The sequence below is a fragment of the Athene cunicularia genome, assembly GCF_003259725.1.
Source record: "Athene cunicularia isolate RWA chromosome 2 unlocalized genomic scaffold, athCun1 chr2_part1, whole genome shotgun sequence".
Lineage (NCBI taxonomy): Eukaryota > Metazoa > Chordata > Aves > Strigiformes > Strigidae > Athene > Athene cunicularia.
Window position 1 is genome coordinate 103,618,769 of NW_020799095.1, and position 20,056 is coordinate 103,638,824.

The following is a 20,056-nucleotide window of genomic DNA, read 5'->3' on the forward strand; positions in this document are numbered from 1 at the left end:
AGTAAATTTAATTCTAAACTTTAAAAGAAACAGAGCAGAGATCAACTTTTGAAAAAGGCAATATTAAAGCCCCTGGTTATTTCTCATCATAGTTCTTTTTTCTTTTTATCTTTTCAGTGCTCAGTGAGACAGAAAGGGGATCACTATCTGTGATTGCAACTGTTTTTGACAAACTGAATCATGAATATAAGAAGTACTTGGAAGCTGAGCAAAGCTATACTATGGTAAACTGTGTTAGCTACAGCAGCTTACAAAGACAGGATGATGCTATTTGCATTTCAGGTGGCATTACAGTGAAGGCACAATACCAGCTCTTTCCTGCTTATGAAATTCAGGCCTACTCCAAGGCCTTCTCAGGCTCCCAGTAGATTTACTGTGCAGGGTGCAGCAAGACCCTCACTTAGCACGTGGTTGTGGCAGATGCTGCATAGCTTATCCCCAGTGCTTGAAAAGAGAGGCTAGAAGCTCAAAGAGCAGCTTGGAATCCACCACTGTCACAGTAGTTTCCAAACCACTGATTCCATAGCACACTGTACCATATCTGCATCAGTGCTGGATCTCAGAGTTCAACAAATCACTATCAAGTTCAAACACTAACTCACACAGTACAGCCCCATACTAAGTATTTCTTTAAAGCTGAGGGCCTATGTCAACATAGTAAGTTTGATTCATCTCCTGGCTTTAGGACATATAGTAGCAGCTACATTTATAACTTTTAAAAGCAGTTTTAAATTTAATACAAAATCCCACACTGACCAGAATGCATCCAGTACAACATGACCACGGATGTTAACTTGCTCAATAGCAAGACATGTTTATCATTACATTCCCTGTGGAAAACAGTCTCTGTACAGATGAGACTAAAACTGTACTACAACACTAGTTTTCTTTTAAAAAGGCTTTCTTCTTGTAGGTGGTAGAAGCAGGCCTGAGTAGAAGTAATCCACTCCTGAAACGTCCAGTCCGCACTCAAGCAGTTATTGACCAGTCTGACATGTACACACATGTTTTATCTGTATTTACAGAGAAGAAGGTAAGTTAATTTTAAGTGCTAGTTTGGCAGTAGTCTCAGAGCAGCAAATTTAAGCTGACCACTTGAATTAGCATGCAGAAGGCTCTGTTGTCAGGATTAGGTATTTTGATGCTTGTTTAGAGGGCTATCATTAACAGGGGAAGCAATGCAAGTTCCACCTAACACTTTTTTCTTGTCTAGGAAGCACCTCATAAATTCACTATAGCTGTTTTGATGGAATACATTCGCTCCCTTAACCAGTTCCAGATTGCAGTTCAGGTAAAGTACATATGTGCCAAAGAACATCACTCCATGAAATTACACAAAGTTTCAGACCAGTCTTGGTCAGGTGTCTAAGTCCTATACTGTGCTACCTTCTAGACTGTAAAAACTGCTCTTGAGACATACTTTTGATGGTCTTCCTCCTGCATTCACAGCACTACTTGTACGAGCTGGTCATCAAAACCCTTGTTCAACACAACTTGTTCTACATGCTCCATCAGTTTCTGCAGTACCATGTGCTCAGTGATTCAAAGCCTTTGGTATGTAAGACCAGTTGCTTCAATAGGCTGGTGATGGAGGTGGGAAATCTTCAGAATTTTAAGGTTATTTCTACTTTTGCCCTAGGCTTGTCTGTTACTGTCCCTGGAAAGCATTTACCCTCCCGCACATCAGCTCTCTCTGGACATGTTAAAAGTAAGCATTTCAGACTATAGTAACTCCCTGTTACATGTGGGTTAGACTTGTCAAACAGCTTACCTGACCAAGCTTGAAGTGACTAACTAGCATCTCAGTCATTTGTTAGAAGCATAGTCTTACAGCTGTGATTGACTTCACAGAGACTTTCCACAGCAAATGATGAAATAGTGGAAGTTCTGTTGTCCAAACACCAAGTTTTGGCTGCCTTGAGATTCATCAGGGGTATTGGAGGACACGACAGCATTTCAGCTCGCAAGTTCCTTGATGCAGCAAAACAAGCAGAAGATGACATGCTTTTCTATACTATATTCAGATTCTTTGAACAAAGAAATCAGAGGTTACGGGGAAACCCTAGTTTCACACCAGGTAAGCAATAAGCAGTTAGACCAAGATACTCAGTTGACAAACTTGTTTTACTTCCAATCCAGTGAAGTCTGTTTTATAAGATAAGCCTCTTGCTGCACTTTAGCTTGAAGGTAAGTCTAAAATACAGGCTTAGTTCCAAAGTTAACTTGTTTTATCCCTTTGTATACAAGTGTAGAGAGGCTGAACCAAACAGGAACTTGCAGATTAAGCTAACCCCTTCGATTTACAGAGCTAAGTTTAGCAAAGCCATTATCTTCAATTAGTGGCTTCTCCTGAAGCCAGGAACTGGGTCAAGAAACCTTTGACTTCACTTGTCAAGGCCTGCTTTATATCACAGTTCCTCACTTTTAAAAAAAAAAAAAAAAATCTCAAGTGAAACTGCTTGCACCAGTAACATGTTCTTAATCCCCAGATAGGCTACAGGCAGAGAATCCCACTCCAAGATATTACATCCTGACAGTAAAGAACTGTCATGGATATAAACCTGCTGGTTAAATACAAGAACTAGATCACACCTGCTTCACCACAAGATTACATGTCACAGGAGTGCAGATACCCAGTATTCCACTGCTTTAAGACTGTACAAACTCCTTTATTCAAAAGACATTAAAGATAAGGATTAGTACTTAGAAATTGAGGTAAGTGAAACTACACAATCTTGCTTCTCAGTTTGAGTTTTAAAGTTAACATTCACTTTTATTTTGCCCCACTCTTAGGTGAGCACTGTGAAGAACATGTCACCTTCTTCAAACAAGTTTTTGGAGAACAAGCTCTCATGAAGCCCACAACATTCTGAAAGACTCTTTCCACTGAAATGTATAAACTTAATTTATTGCATTTAAGTAGATTTTTGAACTACAAAATTGCTATTTTATAATAAAGTATATACAAGACATTTTGGCAAATAGTACTAAAAAATATTACAACTTGTGATGGCTTCCCCCTAAAAATAGAGACAAAAATTGCATTGACCTGCATTTAAAATTAGTGTCAGTGGTTTAGCAGTCCATTCTCATACACATCACCTCTGCTTCATTGACAAAAAGCTATTCAACTTGCAATACAGCTGGTTTAGGTTTCTAGAAGAAAAAGACACAACCTTGTCAAAACAGAAGTGTTTTAGTAATCTTGTTAACACCTTTAGTTTTAGTAATACTGTTACATGAGCCACACATAGCATTTCCTGAGTGTAAAACTATGTCCAAAGCTGCAGCTGGTATCTTCTAGTTGAATCTGTGCAGGAGTCAAGTCAGTGGTGGTTACAGTGTGATAGTCATAGAACATTGCTGCGCTTCAGTTCTTAGGAAGAGTTGGGCCTAAGCCACAGTTCATGGAATCCACTGAACACTGTTAAAAACTAGAAGTAGAGGAGTCTTTCCCGTTCTGTACCTCTGGTCCTCTCTTGTGCAGCATGAGTTTTAGCTTTATTTAGTGATGGGCCTGAGTAAGAAAAAACAGTTATTCCAAAGTCTCAACATCACAGCCGATCAGTCAAAGTCTAGGTTCAGCTTAACATTGATGAGACTTCAGAAACATGTTTCTGCTCAGTTAATAGCTGTTAGCAGCAGCAGGGACAGTAGGTGAGTCCCCATCAGTCTTAACCCCCTAGGTAAAGCTCAGTTAAGAATTACACCATAGGTGTGAATTGCCCCAAAAAACAAAGAGGACAGTGCTTGGACCATCCTTACTGCAAAGCGAGATCCCTTCTGCAAATGCAGGAAGTGTCCCACAGCAGGTTTGTTGCTTCCACCCACCATCCTGCCCCCAGGCTGAGACATGAATCAAGCCTGTGCTGCCATCAGTCAACCCTTGCTTTCCAACTGACCAGCTACTGGAATGACAGAGAGGGCACATTCAAGTAGCACTATTTATCCTTGCAATCCTTCCCATTTAATGGAGAGCAAGTGTCCACAGGTAGCCAGCTAGTTTTGTTTGAGACGTTTTAGCGCAGGCTGTCCCATCTTACCTATGTAACTAAGCAAAACTGGAAGAAATATTAGTCCATGTGTTGCTCCCAGCAGAACCATAGCTAGATACATCCTGAAGTAGAATATCTTGAAGATCTGAGATTTAGAAAAAGCTAACACGACAATTCCTCCAAATTTGGTCAGTGTGATACCACTGAAAACCTGTCAATAAAAAAAAGTGGTTAAGTGATAAAGTAGGGCTTTATATAATCCATTTGCTAAAATTCTTAAATAACCTGAGGCTCCTATATGCAGTACACCTCCTTCCCTCTTAGTCCTTAGACTACTCAGGAGAAGAGTTCAACTTCTTGGTCCCACTAGAACCTGACACTGCAGGCCAGGCTCAGTATGATTAAAAATCCACTCTAATCTGTACAGCCACCTAGTTTAGTTTTATTTCAGGTGGATACAGATGAAAACCATTACTTGAAATAACTGAGATTCCAGTGAAATTCCTTACTTGGGTCCAGTACATATAATCACCAGAATAGTCTAATCTAACCCCAGCCAAGTCACTTGGTTTAAGTGACATGATAGCACTGCCAAAATACTGAGCCCTGCCTGCATTCCCAAAGCTCCACTTGCATCCCATATTCTGAACCACCTTTCCTAGTCACCTGAGTATTTGGAAGGGAAAAGCACTTAAATTTTAATGAGACAATTTAAGGTCAATCCAAACTATTAGTTCAGCTAAAGCTTTCAGATCTGCTCTCTATTATTAGGTAGTAATAGTAACATCAGAATAAAAACCAGAGTCTTGATCACCCCTATTATTAACAGAAGCCTAGATTGACCTTTAAAAGTTTTAATCAAGTATTCCAAAGAGAAAAGGCCATGCTTATGACTTAAGGATATTGGCATAGTCAGTACAATTGTAACTTGGCTACTCATTTCCACCCCCTTTCCCCCCCCTGCCCTGAGTATATACTTACTGAACTGCCCATGTGAGACAGAGCTTCTTCTGCACGCTCTACTCTACTGCCCTTAGTACTAACAGTGAACGCCCTTGTCACATGACTGCAGAATTCCACAGCAATACCACAACTCTAGCAAGTAGAAAGAAACACATCAAAATATCACCTACATGAACACTTTGATAGTAAGGTCTCTACTCAGAGCTCTAGACAGGCTAGACAGATTCCATCATGTTAAAGTGTCACTGGAAGTTACAAGCTTGGTATTAGCCTTTCTAGGGGCTGTTGCTGGTACCATATGGCATTTTAGCCCTAGTCATTACTAATGGACAATGAATCTGATTAAACAGGAATCAGAACATGAGATTGTTTTGGAGCACACAAGTTTCTTGAAGATAGCTGGCTTCTATATAGTATATGCAGTGAATGCTGAACACTGAAGTCAATTTTACAGCTATTGGCTACAGTAACATTGCTTTAGAATAACACTGAAAATACATCCTGATACAATACCATAAGAGTTCAGCTGATTAGGCATTCACAACACTTGACTGAACAGCTGGCAAGTCTTAGACTTACCTAGCAGGTACACTTGCATGAACACAGGCCTAGCTGTTACAGGCAGCAACAGTTTACTCACTCCTAATTTTCTCTAGAGACTAGTGGCAGATCTGAAAGCAAGCCAGAGCTCCAGTACTTAGCTATTAGTTACTAACTTATGGACTGTTTCACCCAGGCACTTTCTGCCCAGGTGTTTCACCCATTTACACAGGAACAATACTGGTGCTGGCACATCACTGACCTCCTCTGCAGAACATAAACAGAGCAGAAGCCTTAACAGTAACCTATGTATCCTTACCAGACATAAACAACCTTTGTTGATGTGAAACAGCACCTAGCCTACCCTGGAGCATTACAACTGTTGCTGCAGAACAGAAAAGACCACCAGCAGATGCAGCATAGCTTACAGTTTAGTTGCTGTATCATATCAGCATGGGGACTAGTCAGAATAAACCTGTTTTCTACACACCATCTAGATATATTAAGACAGTTCCACTACTGTTCAACTACCTGGCAAAGTTTAGTAGAAAACACTACTCAGTATCACGAATACATAAGATACAGAACTATTCAGGACTTGGAAAGAGCAGCAAGATGTCTTGTTAACTTACCATGACAAGATTTACTAATGAAACTGCATTCAAGCTGATGCCCCAGAGCCACATCACTCCAAACATGTTGATGATTATCATAGCAATAGTTACTGAAACTACAACAGCAGCCCATACTTCAAAACCAAGCAGCACAGTTGTCACCAAAAATATTGATCCCAAGGAGATGCAGAGGTTAAATATAGCATCATGCACAATTGTCAGGTATTGTTCATAGAAGACATAAAACACACTGTGGAAAGAAGAGAAGTTATAGTTAGCCATCTTCCTTGTTACATGCTAATATCAGATTAGCTTCTATGCTGAGAATAAAGTAGTTCCCTCCTTGTAGGAGTCACCACCAGGAACTGGCTTCCTAGCATCAGTGGAATGACTCCTACAGAACACAGGCTGTCAGATGACAACTCCTCACTAACACTTCAAATAAAGGTTGTATCTGGAAGTCAGGGTAGTTCCTACACTTCAATATAAGCAGCTACAATAGCTGCCACAAGGCAGTTCCTCAGATCAACTGTTGGTATCTGCAGGAACTACTGCACAGGGTCTGCACTGATTCATTATTTGATCCTTGAGGTCTATTCGAACCTGGTATTCTATGATTATGCAGGGAGACCATAAGGATGAATAGGATTCTTTGCTTCAAAGAGATGAGTATTTCAGCTGTACAGATACCAATTCTGACTCAATTTTACTGTGGTGCTCTCATACAGTCTTTAGTCTGTTAATCATGTAAGCATTAGATAAACACTACTTGACATTACTACTACCTTTGCTTTAGGTTTAAATAACTTAAGTTTGAAGTCAATACATTCTCATTACAGCTTCCAACAACCCAGGTCAACATATCTGCTTAAGTTAAAACGGTGAAATCCTACTACAAAAACTAGGAAGTGCCCAAGCTGAAGCCAGGGCTACCTTTGTAGTGAAGGACAGGTTAAATGATTTTAGTTAGTTATCAACCACAGTAAAGAAGTTAGTGCTGTGGACACAAGTTGTACTTCTGTGGCTTTACTAGACATTCCAGAATCTCTGTAGTACCTTCTGTTAGACAAAACCCAAGACTCAAGTCTCTAAGGTGTTATTAGCTAGTACTTGTTCTCAGTTGCTCAAGTTGAGTACCTGTCACTAAGGCAAGAAAGATCTAAGCATACCTGTAAGGAAACACCCGGTAGTTCTTCTCCTTGATGCCCATGGTTTCAGTAATGTTATCTGCTATAACCCGAGCTTTCTTCATAGCATCGATAAAATCAGATGATGTTTTCAGTACAGTATGGTAAGTCATAAAGTAAGTAGCTCCCACATCAGATTTGTTGTTAATAAAGTTGACAGCAGAGTTATATGCAGCATGTCCTCTATATAAACATAGTAACATTTTAGATGTCAATGTCAATAAGCACCATTCAAATGTATTAGCTTTTATAACTCATGATCTTGTTTTTAAGTTTCCAAAACAGATAAAATCTTCAGAGCACAATACATTTCAAGATCACACAGGATATCCTAGAACAACTACAGAAGTTGTTTCTCTTTGTACAGGGGAAAGCTGCTGTTCCATTTAGTTGAACATGCGTTTGTTCTCCCCGTTTTGTTTCAGAAAATACTACAGAATAGGTGAGATGTCAATGTTTGTATGACTTTTAAAAGTCCATTAGATATGCAGCCTTGCAGATGGAAGTAACACTTTCAGAGCAAGTATCTCTGACATAGTGGTCTAAGCAAGATATATAGAATATGGCTCTTACCCTTTTCCACATTTAGGATTAGGGTTGTCAGATAGGAACATCGGCAAAAACGTCATGAAGTCTTTGCCCTGTGGTCTCTGCTTGCCTTCTGGAGTCAGTGGTCGACAACGAGTGCAGGATGGATCAGTGACTGAAGAAATACAGGAAGAAGGTGAGTTACAGGCTTAAGTATTCTTTGTCATAATACTAGCAACTTCTGACTTGCAGTACTACAGGATACAATTTCATAAAAAGCATTTTCACCGGTTAACAGATCAGCAGTGAAATTTTGTATGAAATTCGTAGTCCTTCACTTACTTCTAAGGCAAGGGTTACCAGAGAACTCTGAGATGTGCACCATCTATGTTAGACCCAATGAGGATTATACCAAATTGAAGGACCCGAACAAAAATGGAGCGCTAAATTTATGTGTTCTAATGAAACCAGCAGAAGGAACAAAATTTTTCTAGCAGATTATCTTTGTAATAGCCATTATATTGGCTGTCTAGGTAGGCTATCTTTAACCTGCAGCATTCCAGTAGAATATCTGAATTCCCCTAAACAGTTTAACAAATTAAGAGGGCAACTCAGGAGGCATCTGCTCAAAGTAAAATCAGCTATTCGCCTGACTCATACCACAATGAAATGTTTTGGCTGTGAAACTTAATCCAACCTAATTCCCTAGCAACAAGATGGATGCTAATACCTGAAGCATTGCAGAACTGTCCAGTGGTATTGTAGACTCTGCAACAGGATGACTGTGGCTTCACCCAGTCAAAGTAGTCATCAATCCAGGATGATGGGGCATAGCCTATCCTCGTGCTAGTAAAATAATGTAACATATCCATCATCAGTAATTGTATGTTTCATTCCAGAACACATCCCTTGATCTCTCCAGTGCTGACTTACACCATGTCAAATCATTCTGGTTGAGCTACTCAGCTCTCCATGTAGTACCCTGCTCCAGTACCCCATCCAAGAGCCAGTCTCTTAACACTGCAGCTAGCAAACAGCAGGAGCTTCTTCCCTGTATTCAAGTTCTGCTGCCAAGCTCAGCTTTCCATTTCCCTGTCAGTTCTATGCCCCATCCTATTCCAGATATCATTGTCTCAGTTTTCAAGCAAGGCTCCTCCTTCAGTTAGGCTGAAATAAAGCCACCAAAATATATTTGGACTCCAGCTATAATTCCTGCTTAGCCTTGCTAGGCTAGTTTATCCACCAAGTTTAGAAGCTGAGCATGCAAGTCATTTTCCAGGAGAGTTTAACCATACTGAGAGGTTTTCTTCCTACAGTTCCCAGGCTCCCTGAAGGATCCCTTTTCCAAACCGAAGTACATCAACATTATCCCACCAGTCCAGGTGGGTTTAATCTTCATTCTAGATTGCCACAGCTTCTTCCCTTCTTCCCCTCTCCCAAAACCACAGTACAAAGTATGATAGAGTGTCAGTTGTACAGACAACAGCTGAGCAGGAAATAAATTAAAAAGGACACACTGGTCACCTACATCTCTTCTATGTGACTATGCAAAGAAAAGCATGAAAAACTTACTAGCTACCAATTTCTGCAGCATTGAAGACTTGCTGGACAAGTGAATCATTATTACATCCCATTCCACCACACACCATGTTCTGCCCTTCCAAAGAGGTGTAGTTGTGCCCCTCTTCTAGGACAAAGTAGACAGGAGGACCTGCATGCAGGTACTTGCTGAGCTGGCTAAAGTAATCCATTACATAGGAGTCCTTAAAGGGAAAGTTTTGAGTTACTGTCACAACACATTGAGGTAAGCACAACAAGGTATCAGTTTCAATTCAGCCACAAATTGCTGAAGAGTGATACAATCTTAAGACTTACATCTGGCATTGAGAGAACCTGATCCAGTCCAATCTCTACATTGTGTATAACTGCTGTACTGAACGACAGAACACCCACAAACACTGCTATCTGCAAAAAAAGAAAATTAATGGAAGTGAGAACTAAACAAAAACAAGCAATAGAACTTAGTGGTGACCAAGCAAAGAAGCTCTATTTTAAGTATGCTACCCAGGCTTACTACAAGAGTGGCAGTAAAACCCAGCTACTCAAGAGTTCCCTTTGGAGCCATAAAGGAAAATTTATAGTTAGAAGGCAGCAGTGAAAGATACACCAAACACCTTCTGTAAATAAGCACAGTAACCTCAAACTGAATTATGGATTCAGCAACAACACTCTAGATTAATGCAGCATAGGAGCTAACATATGCCAGTTTTTGACATACATTGAGAATGATCTGATTGACAGTAATGCAACTCTTAAATCTGGCCTCTGGACAATCCAAGGTCAAGCCTCTATTTACTAGAAATACTCCTGCAGTTACAAAAAACCTTATTCCAGTACTAATGCTGAAAGCAAAAATACTAGAAGCTTAATTTGTTTCACTGTGTTGAAGATTTTTCTTCAGTATTCAGACTTTCAGGCTCACTACACTTTTGATCAAGTTTAGATGACTGGACTTTAAAGAGCATACATACCACTATTGGTCTCATCCAATCCTTAAGCAGATAAGGAGCATACAGATTTTTGAAGAACAGAAATAAGATGCTCTCAGAACGCTGGACTCCACTCATTTCTTCATTGCTTTTGATGCAACACAGAATATCCAGTCTATTCCTCTGCAAATGGATGAAATGTCAGATTTAGTGTGGTTCTCCAGAACACACCACCCTTACTACACTGCAGTTACAGGTACATTTATACTCACCTCTTGACGCTTAATATCCAAGCCCAGGAGACTTACAAAGCAAGTGACTTGAAGAATAAAGTCTATGAGCACAGCCATTCCAGCAAACAGAGAGAATGTGCGAACCGCTGGCATCGTAGACAGTGTCCCTGAAGGAAATGACCCAGTTTGTTAAGCAAGTTCCCTTCTTAGAAACATATGAGCATTTTCTAAACAGATATCCAACTTAAGTGCTAGCCTTACAGCAGGACAAAAGAGCCCTTCTTTTCAGAGTAAACAGCTGATATAAGCCTGACTACAACTGCTGCCTTTGACCTGTTTGACAGCATTAAGGCTGTGCAAAGAAGTGACCAGCTTTAAGACACTTCTCAATTCCAAAGTTACTAGTCCTGTGCAGGCTGCATAGGAGGGTAGCTAAGAAGTGCTGTCGAGCAAGATCTTGCCTGAATAGAAAACCACTCAAAGTAAGTTGAACCAATAGCAAATTACACTCCAAGTAAAGTTCATTATGAAAGAAGGCTAATTTATACTTGAGGGGTAACAACATAAGATATGCCTTTAACACATACTACAAGAGTAAACCTCAAACATAACCTGTCATAGGGGCATTTTTCCAAGCAGTTATAAGATGACTGAATGCAATACAGGAGTTAGTACACCCTGATATTTAATATATTACTAAGGTCAAATTTAAACTCGTCAGTCACTACAAATCAGTAAAAAGCTTCACCCTTCCAAGCTGAAGAGCTTGACAGATTCAAAATTATATCTTTTTAATTGTACCAGTCTCTTAAAGTACTACAATGCCTATCCCCACAGATGTCAAGGTAAGCTCGATTATAACTGTGAACAACTAAGCTAAACTTCCTCTACAAATTCTTGCTTTGTTTTTATATTTTAGTTTTGCATTTATTCTTGCAACATGCAGGTATAAGGCCCTTATCTTCAAATAAGAAAGAAGTCTTACCAAGAAAGAATGCCACAGTCTCCGAAAAAGACGAGAGAAACATACTGGGTGCTACATCTCCCAAGACTCTGCCAATCTGTTTATCCAGAGTTTCACCCTGAAGGCGCTCATCTCTCTGTTTTAAGGCAGTAATTTATTATAATTAAGAATCATGCAATTTAGAAAGCAATTTCATATGGCTTAAAACCCCCCTCAAACTTTCAAACATCCAAAACTATATCTTATTGTTTCTACTGCATTCACTAACATAAATAAAAAAAGCAGAGAATCTTAATACAAAAGCAGCATAAACATCCCCTCTGCCTTGCTTCCAACTTAAAATACAATACTAAGTTCAGAACTTCAGTCAAAACTACACACTTGCCAAAGGCAGTGCCAGTTGCAGTGAGTTATTGAGCCTGTCAAATTAGAAAGCCGATTACCCACTAAGACTTAGTGTCAGAAGTCCCTGGTCTGAAGCATCTCTTTTAGTCCATGATTACTGCTCACAATATGCTAAAATTACAAGTGATCAAAAGTAGTCAAGTTCTACAACTACCAGAGAAGGATGTTAATATTATTATTCATTTGTACATCATTAGTATATGGACCAGAAACGATGTTAAATGTGCTTGATATCAACCAGCAGTAAGAAAAAGCAGGAGATTTTGGGTTTTTTTTGGTGGAGGTTGAATATACATACAATCTTGGCTCTCTTCAAAACCACTAGATATGCTGTGAGAGTCCAGAGCTGCCCAGACTGGGCTGAATAATGGAATGCAGAAAAACTTTCTGTTCCAAGTTAACAGCCTTCAAATAAGACAGGCACATTTAGAAGAGTCTGTATGAAAGAATACATACCTGAAGCGTCTGAACTATAATGAAAATGTTGTCCACCCCAATAGCCAGCACCAAAAAGGGAATTACTTCTATCACAATCAGTGTCAGTGGGATTCCAAAGTAGCTGAAGATGCCTACAGAACAAGCCACTGAGCTCAGTACAATCAGGATGCCTGCAATGCCCAGGGAGATCTTTGAATCCACCTGAAAAAGTTGTAATGACTCTCAACCAAACCATCATCACCACACAGGACAGATTATAGCAAAGCTAAAAGCCATATTCTTACATTTAGTGTAGGTAGTAAAAAGTTTACTGTTCTGGTTCTTCTGAAGATCCAGATATTTAAAAAGAACCTTGAAGCTACAAGCCTTAAAGTTGAAGTTAACTGCACATCTAAAGTTAAAATACTTAGCTAAGGATATGAAGTACATGACTTAGCAAGTATGACAAGAAGGACAATGCTACCCCTAGGTTCTGCCCAAGGAGGACTCAATGCTTTAAGACAGGACTGAATACAAGCATTCTGCAAATATTTAAGTCACCTAAAGCTAAGAAAAATTAGTCAGCAAGCTGTAGCTTCAGTGTTTATAGCAATGAGAACTATACACATACCAGCAGTCTTCTACAGCTCTGGATATGTCCCAAAGCTACAGAGATGTACACAAACATTACAATATAGCTTATCAACACAGTGCTAATATCGCTCTTGCTTTCGCGATTGATTTCATCTTCAATACTCCGTTCAGAAGAAAATGATATAGTTAAGTTGGGATTATCATAGGTCTTCAAAAAGTTAATAAACCTGAAAAATAAACTCCAATCAGTAACACTTTAAAAGATAAAACATCTTGTATTAGAAATACTTGGAAGTTAGTTGAAGGCAAATTTAAATCATCTATGTGGTACAGAGTACACTGTGGCCAGATAGTACTTTGACAGACCCTACTCATTTTTTGAGAGGCATGCTGGCTACACATCCCTAGAACTCTATTCCAAGCACTAGAAATACACTATGCTGAAATACTTCCCATGTTCTCTCCAGAGCTTGAGGACAACCAGATACACTTTGAAATAGCTTATGCAAGGTAAGCGCAATTTTCCTCGAAGCTAGACCTAGAAGTACGCACATAAAATATGACGACAGCTTGCTTACAGTACCTGAACAACTTATTAGCCCTTATTTCAGTTCCCCTAACTGAAGGAAGGTGCTTATGACATAGGTAGACACTAGTTGTACTTAGTCTGAGACTTTCTACTACAGTATTTTTTACCTGAACTGTTAGCCCAAGCAGTTGGCCTGTGTAAGCCAACATCAGCTCTTCAAGACAGTGAAAGGGATGGAAGCTTTAGATCCTCATCTGGAAGATTAGTTTAAAAATTAAGTATTACAGGATAATGCTAGAATTCTCTGATTATGATTAACAGTCCAGCAGATTGAAGAGTCTACTTGGGTAATTCTAGCCAAAGTAAAACATATCAAATCCTTTCTGAAGTTACTTATTAGCAAGTACTACTAGACTAGATGGTGACTAAGAAGACTAGAACCTATCTTTCCAAAGCAAATTAAGTACACCAGATATGAGGCTTATGACCAGTATAGTTTGTCCTTCACCAGTTTTGCTGCCTCTCAAAACATCCCCATAGTTTACTGAGAAACTGTCAGTACAGTACTGGTGTTTTTCATGTATCTATATTTAAAGCTGCTCTAAATAATGTATGCATTTCAGAATACAGGAAGCCTACTTACTCTTTTTCCCATGCCAAGGCTTTCATTAGCTTTCTTGAGTCATTGTAGTAGTTGTTGACAGGAAAAGTAATAACAAGAGCTGTAGCATTACTATAGTTATCATCTATAAAGTAGAAAAAAGTTGTCAGACATGAAGTAGTGGAGCTTATATTTAAGTACAGGCAGGTACGATTAAGTTTAAAATGAGTGTGGTCCAAAACAATCCCATCCCTACAACCTCGTTAAATGCAATCTGTTTAACAACACTGAGTTCTCAAACACACTACTGTAATAAGAATAGAAACTGATAAACACTCCAGATTGTATTCAAAAGTGATTATTCATTATTTATCATGTTCATGGCACTCCAACATTAAGCTATTACATGGTTAGACAAGGGGCTACTATAGAACCAGTGCTTACAGCTTTCCATCTAATGAGAAACAGGATGTGGTTTCCTAAATGCTGTGCGCCTCTTGCATACTTAAATTTTACTCAAAGCAAATACAAACCCCCTACAGTTTAATCAAGAAGGGTTTGCCTTCAAAGGCTGTTTTGGTACATTTGTGTTTGATGTATCTATCAAGTTACGTTTAACTGGATAAACTGCTTGAACAAAATTCTGGTTTCAAAATAATTATGGAAAGATTTCCTTTATGAACACCTTAGCCTACTCTTCACTGCTTTGTCAGATCAGCAACAAAAATTTATTCTAAGTCAAAAGGAAAATACATGCACATCCCAGCATGTCAACTTGAGATACTTCATGTCTCCAGAAATTAGAGATCCTTTAGCAGGCCCAAAGTAGACTTGTCTATTTGCATACTTGACAAGTATGGACAAGTATGTTCCAGTATTAGGCTGCCTGTGTTTTGCACTTCCAGAGTAGTTTGCCTTCAATCTCAGCATGGGTCTACTGAAGAGTAATTTAAAATATCATTACTTACTGAAAGTTTAAAAACCCTCTAGTTTCTTTGGAGTACATTTAAACATCTGTGTTAAATGAGAATGCACCTTCAGAGCCAAAGACAGCACAAAAATATGTATTCTCAAGACCTAAACTGCAATATGTTTTGCCACCTACCATCATATCCTCCCAACACCAGCCATGGAAATACAGGTCCACCAAATGTTCCTAAGCAGGGATCGTGAAGCAAGCTTGTGTCATTCAGTGATGCTGGAGCCCTAAAGAGATCATCAGCAATAATTGTTAGCTTCTGCTTGACACCTGAGGCACAGCACCACAGAACAAAAAAGTTAAAAGCAGTTGAGACTGTCAAGAGAAACGAGGTAAGACTGCTAGTGATATATTGCCCTTGTGCTATGTTTTTGAAATTCAGTTTTAAAGGTATCTTCCTTACAGCTTCTAAGACAAGGAGTAGCTTCTATCCAACTGAACTATAAACTGAAGTGAAAGCTTAGAAACTGTTTTCTGTTACAGAACTCTCGTTCTTAGAGTCTGAGACATGGTAATTTATTAAATTACCTTTATATTAAATATTAAGGTAATCCAGAGCCAGTGCCTGCACCAAGCCAAGCTTAACTGGAAACCTTATTAAAATGTAATTCCCACTGAAGTACTAAGACAAACACAAGCAACCTCTACTAATCTGCAAGTTCCACATAGTATTGTGAGTTTAGAAAGGGGTAAGAAAAGGTTTAAGTGGGGTAGTAAGAACTAGCTAGTTTTGTTTGCCAGAAAGACAAAGACCTAGTTGACCTACAGTTTGAAAAAACATGTAATTGTACTACTTACCGAACACAGTATAAGAAGTGAGTGTGGTAGTCAGCATAGACAAAGAACTCATCCCCAACAGTGTGATCTAGAACAGAGTGACTGTTCTGAAAGTAGTTGAGTACACTCAGTATAGTGCAGTTATTGTTGTAGGGAGCAAGAGGAGCCAGGCAAATGTCTTTCAGCGTTACAGTCTCATTGTCAAAAGAAGCAGTTATGTTGACAATAGCATCCTGCAAATCCAGTACCTTGAAAAAAGACAAACTAAACTGTAGTTTAAGAGCAACACAAGTAAGCATTTTCCTTGCAAGACAGGACTTATGGCCATGCTATATTCCTGTACTTTTCCAGAGACTGTGACAACAGAAGCACATTACTAAACGTATTATTTCCACATTCACACTAAGAATGCTTACAGGGACTTAGCTTGCAAGTCTACCTCTAACAGAAAGGTTTTCAGCAAAAAGATTTTACAGTAAGACTAGAATTTTTAATATGAATATTTAGTGATTGTTTTGATGGACACATGGCATTACAGGTAGAAGCCAACTCTATAAAGTTATACTTGTTAGGTATGTTTCAGTCTTTGCTCTTGGAAAGTCCCAATTACCTGATGAAGAATTTCTTTGGTAAGTGGAGGCCCAAAAGGTACATCTGCTCCTGATGGGTAAGGCGAATAGGTGTCTGGGTGGCTGTTTGGTGCTTGAATAATAAGTTGTTCAGTACGAAAGAAAGGCCCAAAGTGTGCATCAAAGTACTCCTTCTCCTTGCGAGCTTGGCTGCTTGGGGCTGACCAGAGATCTACAGGGTTTGTAGTTGCTTTAATATATACAAAGCCTGAGCAGCACATTGCTATGAAAACCACAGAGAAGAGAATAACAGGACGTGGATTTCTGACACAGAAAGCCCCCCATGATGTGAATGTCATCCTTAGGCCATTCTCAAATCTTTCACCAAGCCTTTCACCGCAGCTGATTTTCCCTGAAAGAGCAAGAAGTAAACATTCGAGAAGTCAGTTAAGCAGAATCTTCTTGAAATCCACTAGGAAAGATGAAATTTTATTCTAGCTCTGTTTGTACTAAGCTCCAGAAGCTACATCTATGCTAATGTCAGACCCAGGGACCAATCCTTGACTGAGGTCAAGGGGGCAGAAACCAGCTTGTGCCTAACACTGCCCCTTCTAATGCAAGATTGACAGCAGTAGTCACAACAAATAAAGGCAGGAGACAGCTAAAAGATAAATAAGCACTAAAATGAGCTACCTCAGCTGCTACACAAATTAAACTACAGTTCTATCACATGGCATTCTTTGAATGGATACAGAGATGGGTCAAAACATGATCACATTGATTTTAGCATCATGTTTCCCCCACTGCCCCAGCTACAAAGCACTCCAGAACTTCCTATTAGCACAGCTAGATCTATAAACCATGCAACCAGGGCTTTCAGCATTCAGTGAAATAGGGTTAAGAAGAGAGATACTAGCCAAAAGACTGAAATAAAGCCCTGCAAGAATGGATTATATGGCCTAACAAAGCTAAAATTCCAGAACCTATCCACAGGAAGGGAACACACACTGAGTTTTTAATAGATCTATTGTTCTTATCTAAGACATACCATTGTCACGATGGGAATTCACAGAAAAGGCTATATTGCTGTCAATTGGTGTGTACTCTGAGACAAAGTGCCGCCTCCTGCAAGACAAAAAGCTACGTTACCACACTCCCCCAAAAAGGTATCTTTTGGGGGTTTGTGCAATAAGAATAGAGTCCAATACTAGTTATAAATTTAGTATTTGACTTCTCTAGAATCTATAGGCACCATGTTCTCCCTACACTCATCCAACTCAATAACAGCCACCTCCAGCTGTCCTTTGGAACAACTTGCAGCCATGTTGGCTGTCTTGATAAACTTCTCTGGCTTGGATCAAGCACATGTTCTTTATGCTTATTTAGAAGATCAGTAGCATTAATATCACAGACAATCTCTTTAAATTGATTGGAGTGATAACATTTGCAAGAAATCATTACAAGTATTTTACTTTATTAGTCAAACTGCTTAAGTTACACACCTACTTAGCCTGAAGAAATGTGAAAGTGAAGAAAAAAAATAAGGTACTTTCCTCCTTTCCTGAAGACAGGCAAGTTATAGCTTATAGAACACTTATAGTAGATCCATATTGTTTATACTCATTCCTGATTACATCCTGCCCTGGGTCAGTTCAATAACCTCCTCATGGTAATCTAATCAGTGCTCCAATTATGGCAGGAGGTTTCAAGCTACGAACCAGACATCTCACACCCTTACTATTTAATGTATTTTACTATGCATGTTGCCCAGTAAGATAAGGCTGCTGAGCATGTGATATATTTGTTGTGCCTACTATCCTTTTCCACACAGATTTAATCGTTATACAGCAATTTCAGATTCTTAGTCATACTTGAACAATATTAAATTGCACTGAAAAGTACCACATATTTAAGGACATTAGCATTTTCTTGAGGCTTCTATTAATATTAATAGGTTTCCAATGCTCTGGATCACTAGCACATCCACATCAAAGCATTTATAGCTACAGCTACTCATGCACTTTACTAGCGAATATCACATACCACAAAGAAGCTGGATTGCTGCCCCTTACTTTACAAAATGCTATAATTACTGCAAGCTCAGATTTACTTTAGTTTTTTTCAGAACAGGAGAGTAAGGAAAAGTATTCATGACTTAATTTGCAACACAGCAATGATTGTTTCAAAGTATTAGTCTGCAGGAAAACAATGTTATGATCATATGTGGCTGCCAACACTAGATCTTGCTCTCCCTCAACCATCCTGAATGGAGTTCCCACAGTTCCATCAAGTCAAACTTTCAGTGATTCTTTCCCCCTCAGCCACATCTCCTCAAGAAGTATGGCGTGTTAAACTCTTTGTTGCACATGTAACAACAGCCAGATGTAATGGAGGTTTTAATGAAACACTGCATGTGGCAAACAGGCCTCTCCATCACTGAAATTTTTCAGCTCATTCCAATTACAACTTAAGGAACAAGTGATCTGAGGAAAAGAACAGGATTGTGGTTTTAGTCATATGGATTCTTCAAGTTATTAGTTCATTGGTGTACTGACTCACTCTTAAGCATTATAAAACCCCAGCTTCCAGAGAAGTTTAACATTGAAGCATGAAGGCAGTTTGCTGCTCCTGGCAGGCAGCGCTCTGGTCTCTTAATGCATACCATCCAAGAACAGACAGTTCTGAGACTTTACTCCTTACCACAAAGGCTTAAAGTCAATCAGATGAAGCAGATATATGCATTTCCCCAGACTTCTGCATACTCTCAAGTTTTTGCTTGTGAAAACTGAAGATTTGTGTATTTGATCCTGTAGCTAAGGATATTAAGAAAGATGTGCAGCAACCAAACTGACTTCTGCACTCATATTCTACTACACGGTTTTAGATGTTAGAATACTCTGTCTATGGCACCTGCTACAGAACATGACTTTTGGCTGGGTGAAGAAGTAGAGGCATAAGTATTGTGTTCGGGGCAAAGGAAGTTTTCAGGAAGAAGGCGAGTGACCTTCAGAGCTGGGCATTTTGAATGCTTTACCTGTAACACCAGACTCCAAAAACGAGTACAAAAAATATAAGTAGAAATCCCATGTAGGAGATCCACATGATGACATACATGGCATCTAAACCAAACAAAAGCCAAGGAGCAGGTGATGGAGGGGGTTGAGGTTTTGGACCACAGACAATTGAGCAGTCCTGACAGCTGCATGGTCCTGTCGAATCATCCACAGACTCATTACAGCCTTTGGTAGCATTGTTCATAGGATTCATTCCATGGACAGGAACATCTGTGACAGATCACAAGTTGCAGAGCCAGTTTATTACCAAGCAGAAATTCAGATCTTCACAACACAAGCTTCCCAGTTAAATGAGTTAGCCCTTTATATGAAAGTCTTACAGCTGAAGAAGCCACTGCCTCTTCCATAGCAGGTACCAACTATATTAATTAAATGACTGGTCATGTTCTAGAACACTTCAGTCTGTAAAACTAATAAGCACATACTTCTGCCATCCCAGCAACGATCTGTCATCCTCCTCATCTGTTCATATTGTGAAATGTGTAACAATTTCCTTACAAAGAAATCCTGAAGGATTAGGGTTCTGCCCTAGTTTCCCAAGAAATACAAGCTATTCAGTTGCCTAAGCTCAGTCCATCCCTTAATGAGTTTGAGATAT

The 20,056-nt window shown here is 39.3% G+C and overlaps 2 protein-coding genes across 2 annotated transcripts in view; one reads left to right on the plus strand and one right to left on the minus strand.

Moving 5' to 3' along the window:
* The window catches only part of RMC1 (regulator of MON1-CCZ1), a 16,469-nt gene extending 13,482 nt beyond the window's left edge, over positions 1-2,987 (plus strand). The window contains exons 14-20 of the mRNA XM_026842208.1: positions 118-224; positions 914-1,033; positions 1,214-1,291; positions 1,450-1,554; positions 1,640-1,708; positions 1,852-2,077; positions 2,794-2,987. Coding sequence (XP_026698009.1) covers positions 118-224; positions 914-1,033; positions 1,214-1,291; positions 1,450-1,554; positions 1,640-1,708; positions 1,852-2,077; positions 2,794-2,873 — 785 coding nt within the window. The 3' untranslated portion in view covers positions 2,874-2,987. The remainder of the gene's footprint in view (positions 1-117; positions 225-913; positions 1,034-1,213; positions 1,292-1,449; positions 1,555-1,639; positions 1,709-1,851; positions 2,078-2,793) is intronic.
* NPC1 (NPC intracellular cholesterol transporter 1) overlaps positions 2,893-20,056 on the minus strand; it is a 27,395-nt gene continuing 10,231 nt past the window's right edge. Inside the window, exons 7-26 of the mRNA XM_026841448.1 lie at positions 19,419-19,668; positions 17,433-17,509; positions 16,426-16,796; positions 15,837-16,063; positions 15,165-15,265; positions 14,102-14,204; positions 12,967-13,156; positions 12,375-12,557; positions 11,535-11,649; positions 10,589-10,716; positions 10,359-10,499; positions 9,703-9,792; positions 9,400-9,590; positions 8,558-8,673; positions 7,873-8,002; positions 7,282-7,482; positions 6,131-6,362; positions 4,977-5,090; positions 4,044-4,206; positions 2,893-3,517 (exon numbers count right to left, since the gene is read on the minus strand). Of these exons, the coding sequence (XP_026697249.1) occupies positions 3,435-3,517; positions 4,044-4,206; positions 4,977-5,090; positions 6,131-6,362; positions 7,282-7,482; positions 7,873-8,002; positions 8,558-8,673; positions 9,400-9,590; positions 9,703-9,792; positions 10,359-10,499; positions 10,589-10,716; positions 11,535-11,649; positions 12,375-12,557; positions 12,967-13,156; positions 14,102-14,204; positions 15,165-15,265; positions 15,837-16,063; positions 16,426-16,796; positions 17,433-17,509; positions 19,419-19,668 (3,206 nt within the window). The 3' untranslated portion in view covers positions 2,893-3,434. The remainder of the gene's footprint in view (positions 3,518-4,043; positions 4,207-4,976; positions 5,091-6,130; positions 6,363-7,281; positions 7,483-7,872; positions 8,003-8,557; positions 8,674-9,399; positions 9,591-9,702; positions 9,793-10,358; positions 10,500-10,588; positions 10,717-11,534; positions 11,650-12,374; positions 12,558-12,966; positions 13,157-14,101; positions 14,205-15,164; positions 15,266-15,836; positions 16,064-16,425; positions 16,797-17,432; positions 17,510-19,418; positions 19,669-20,056) is intronic.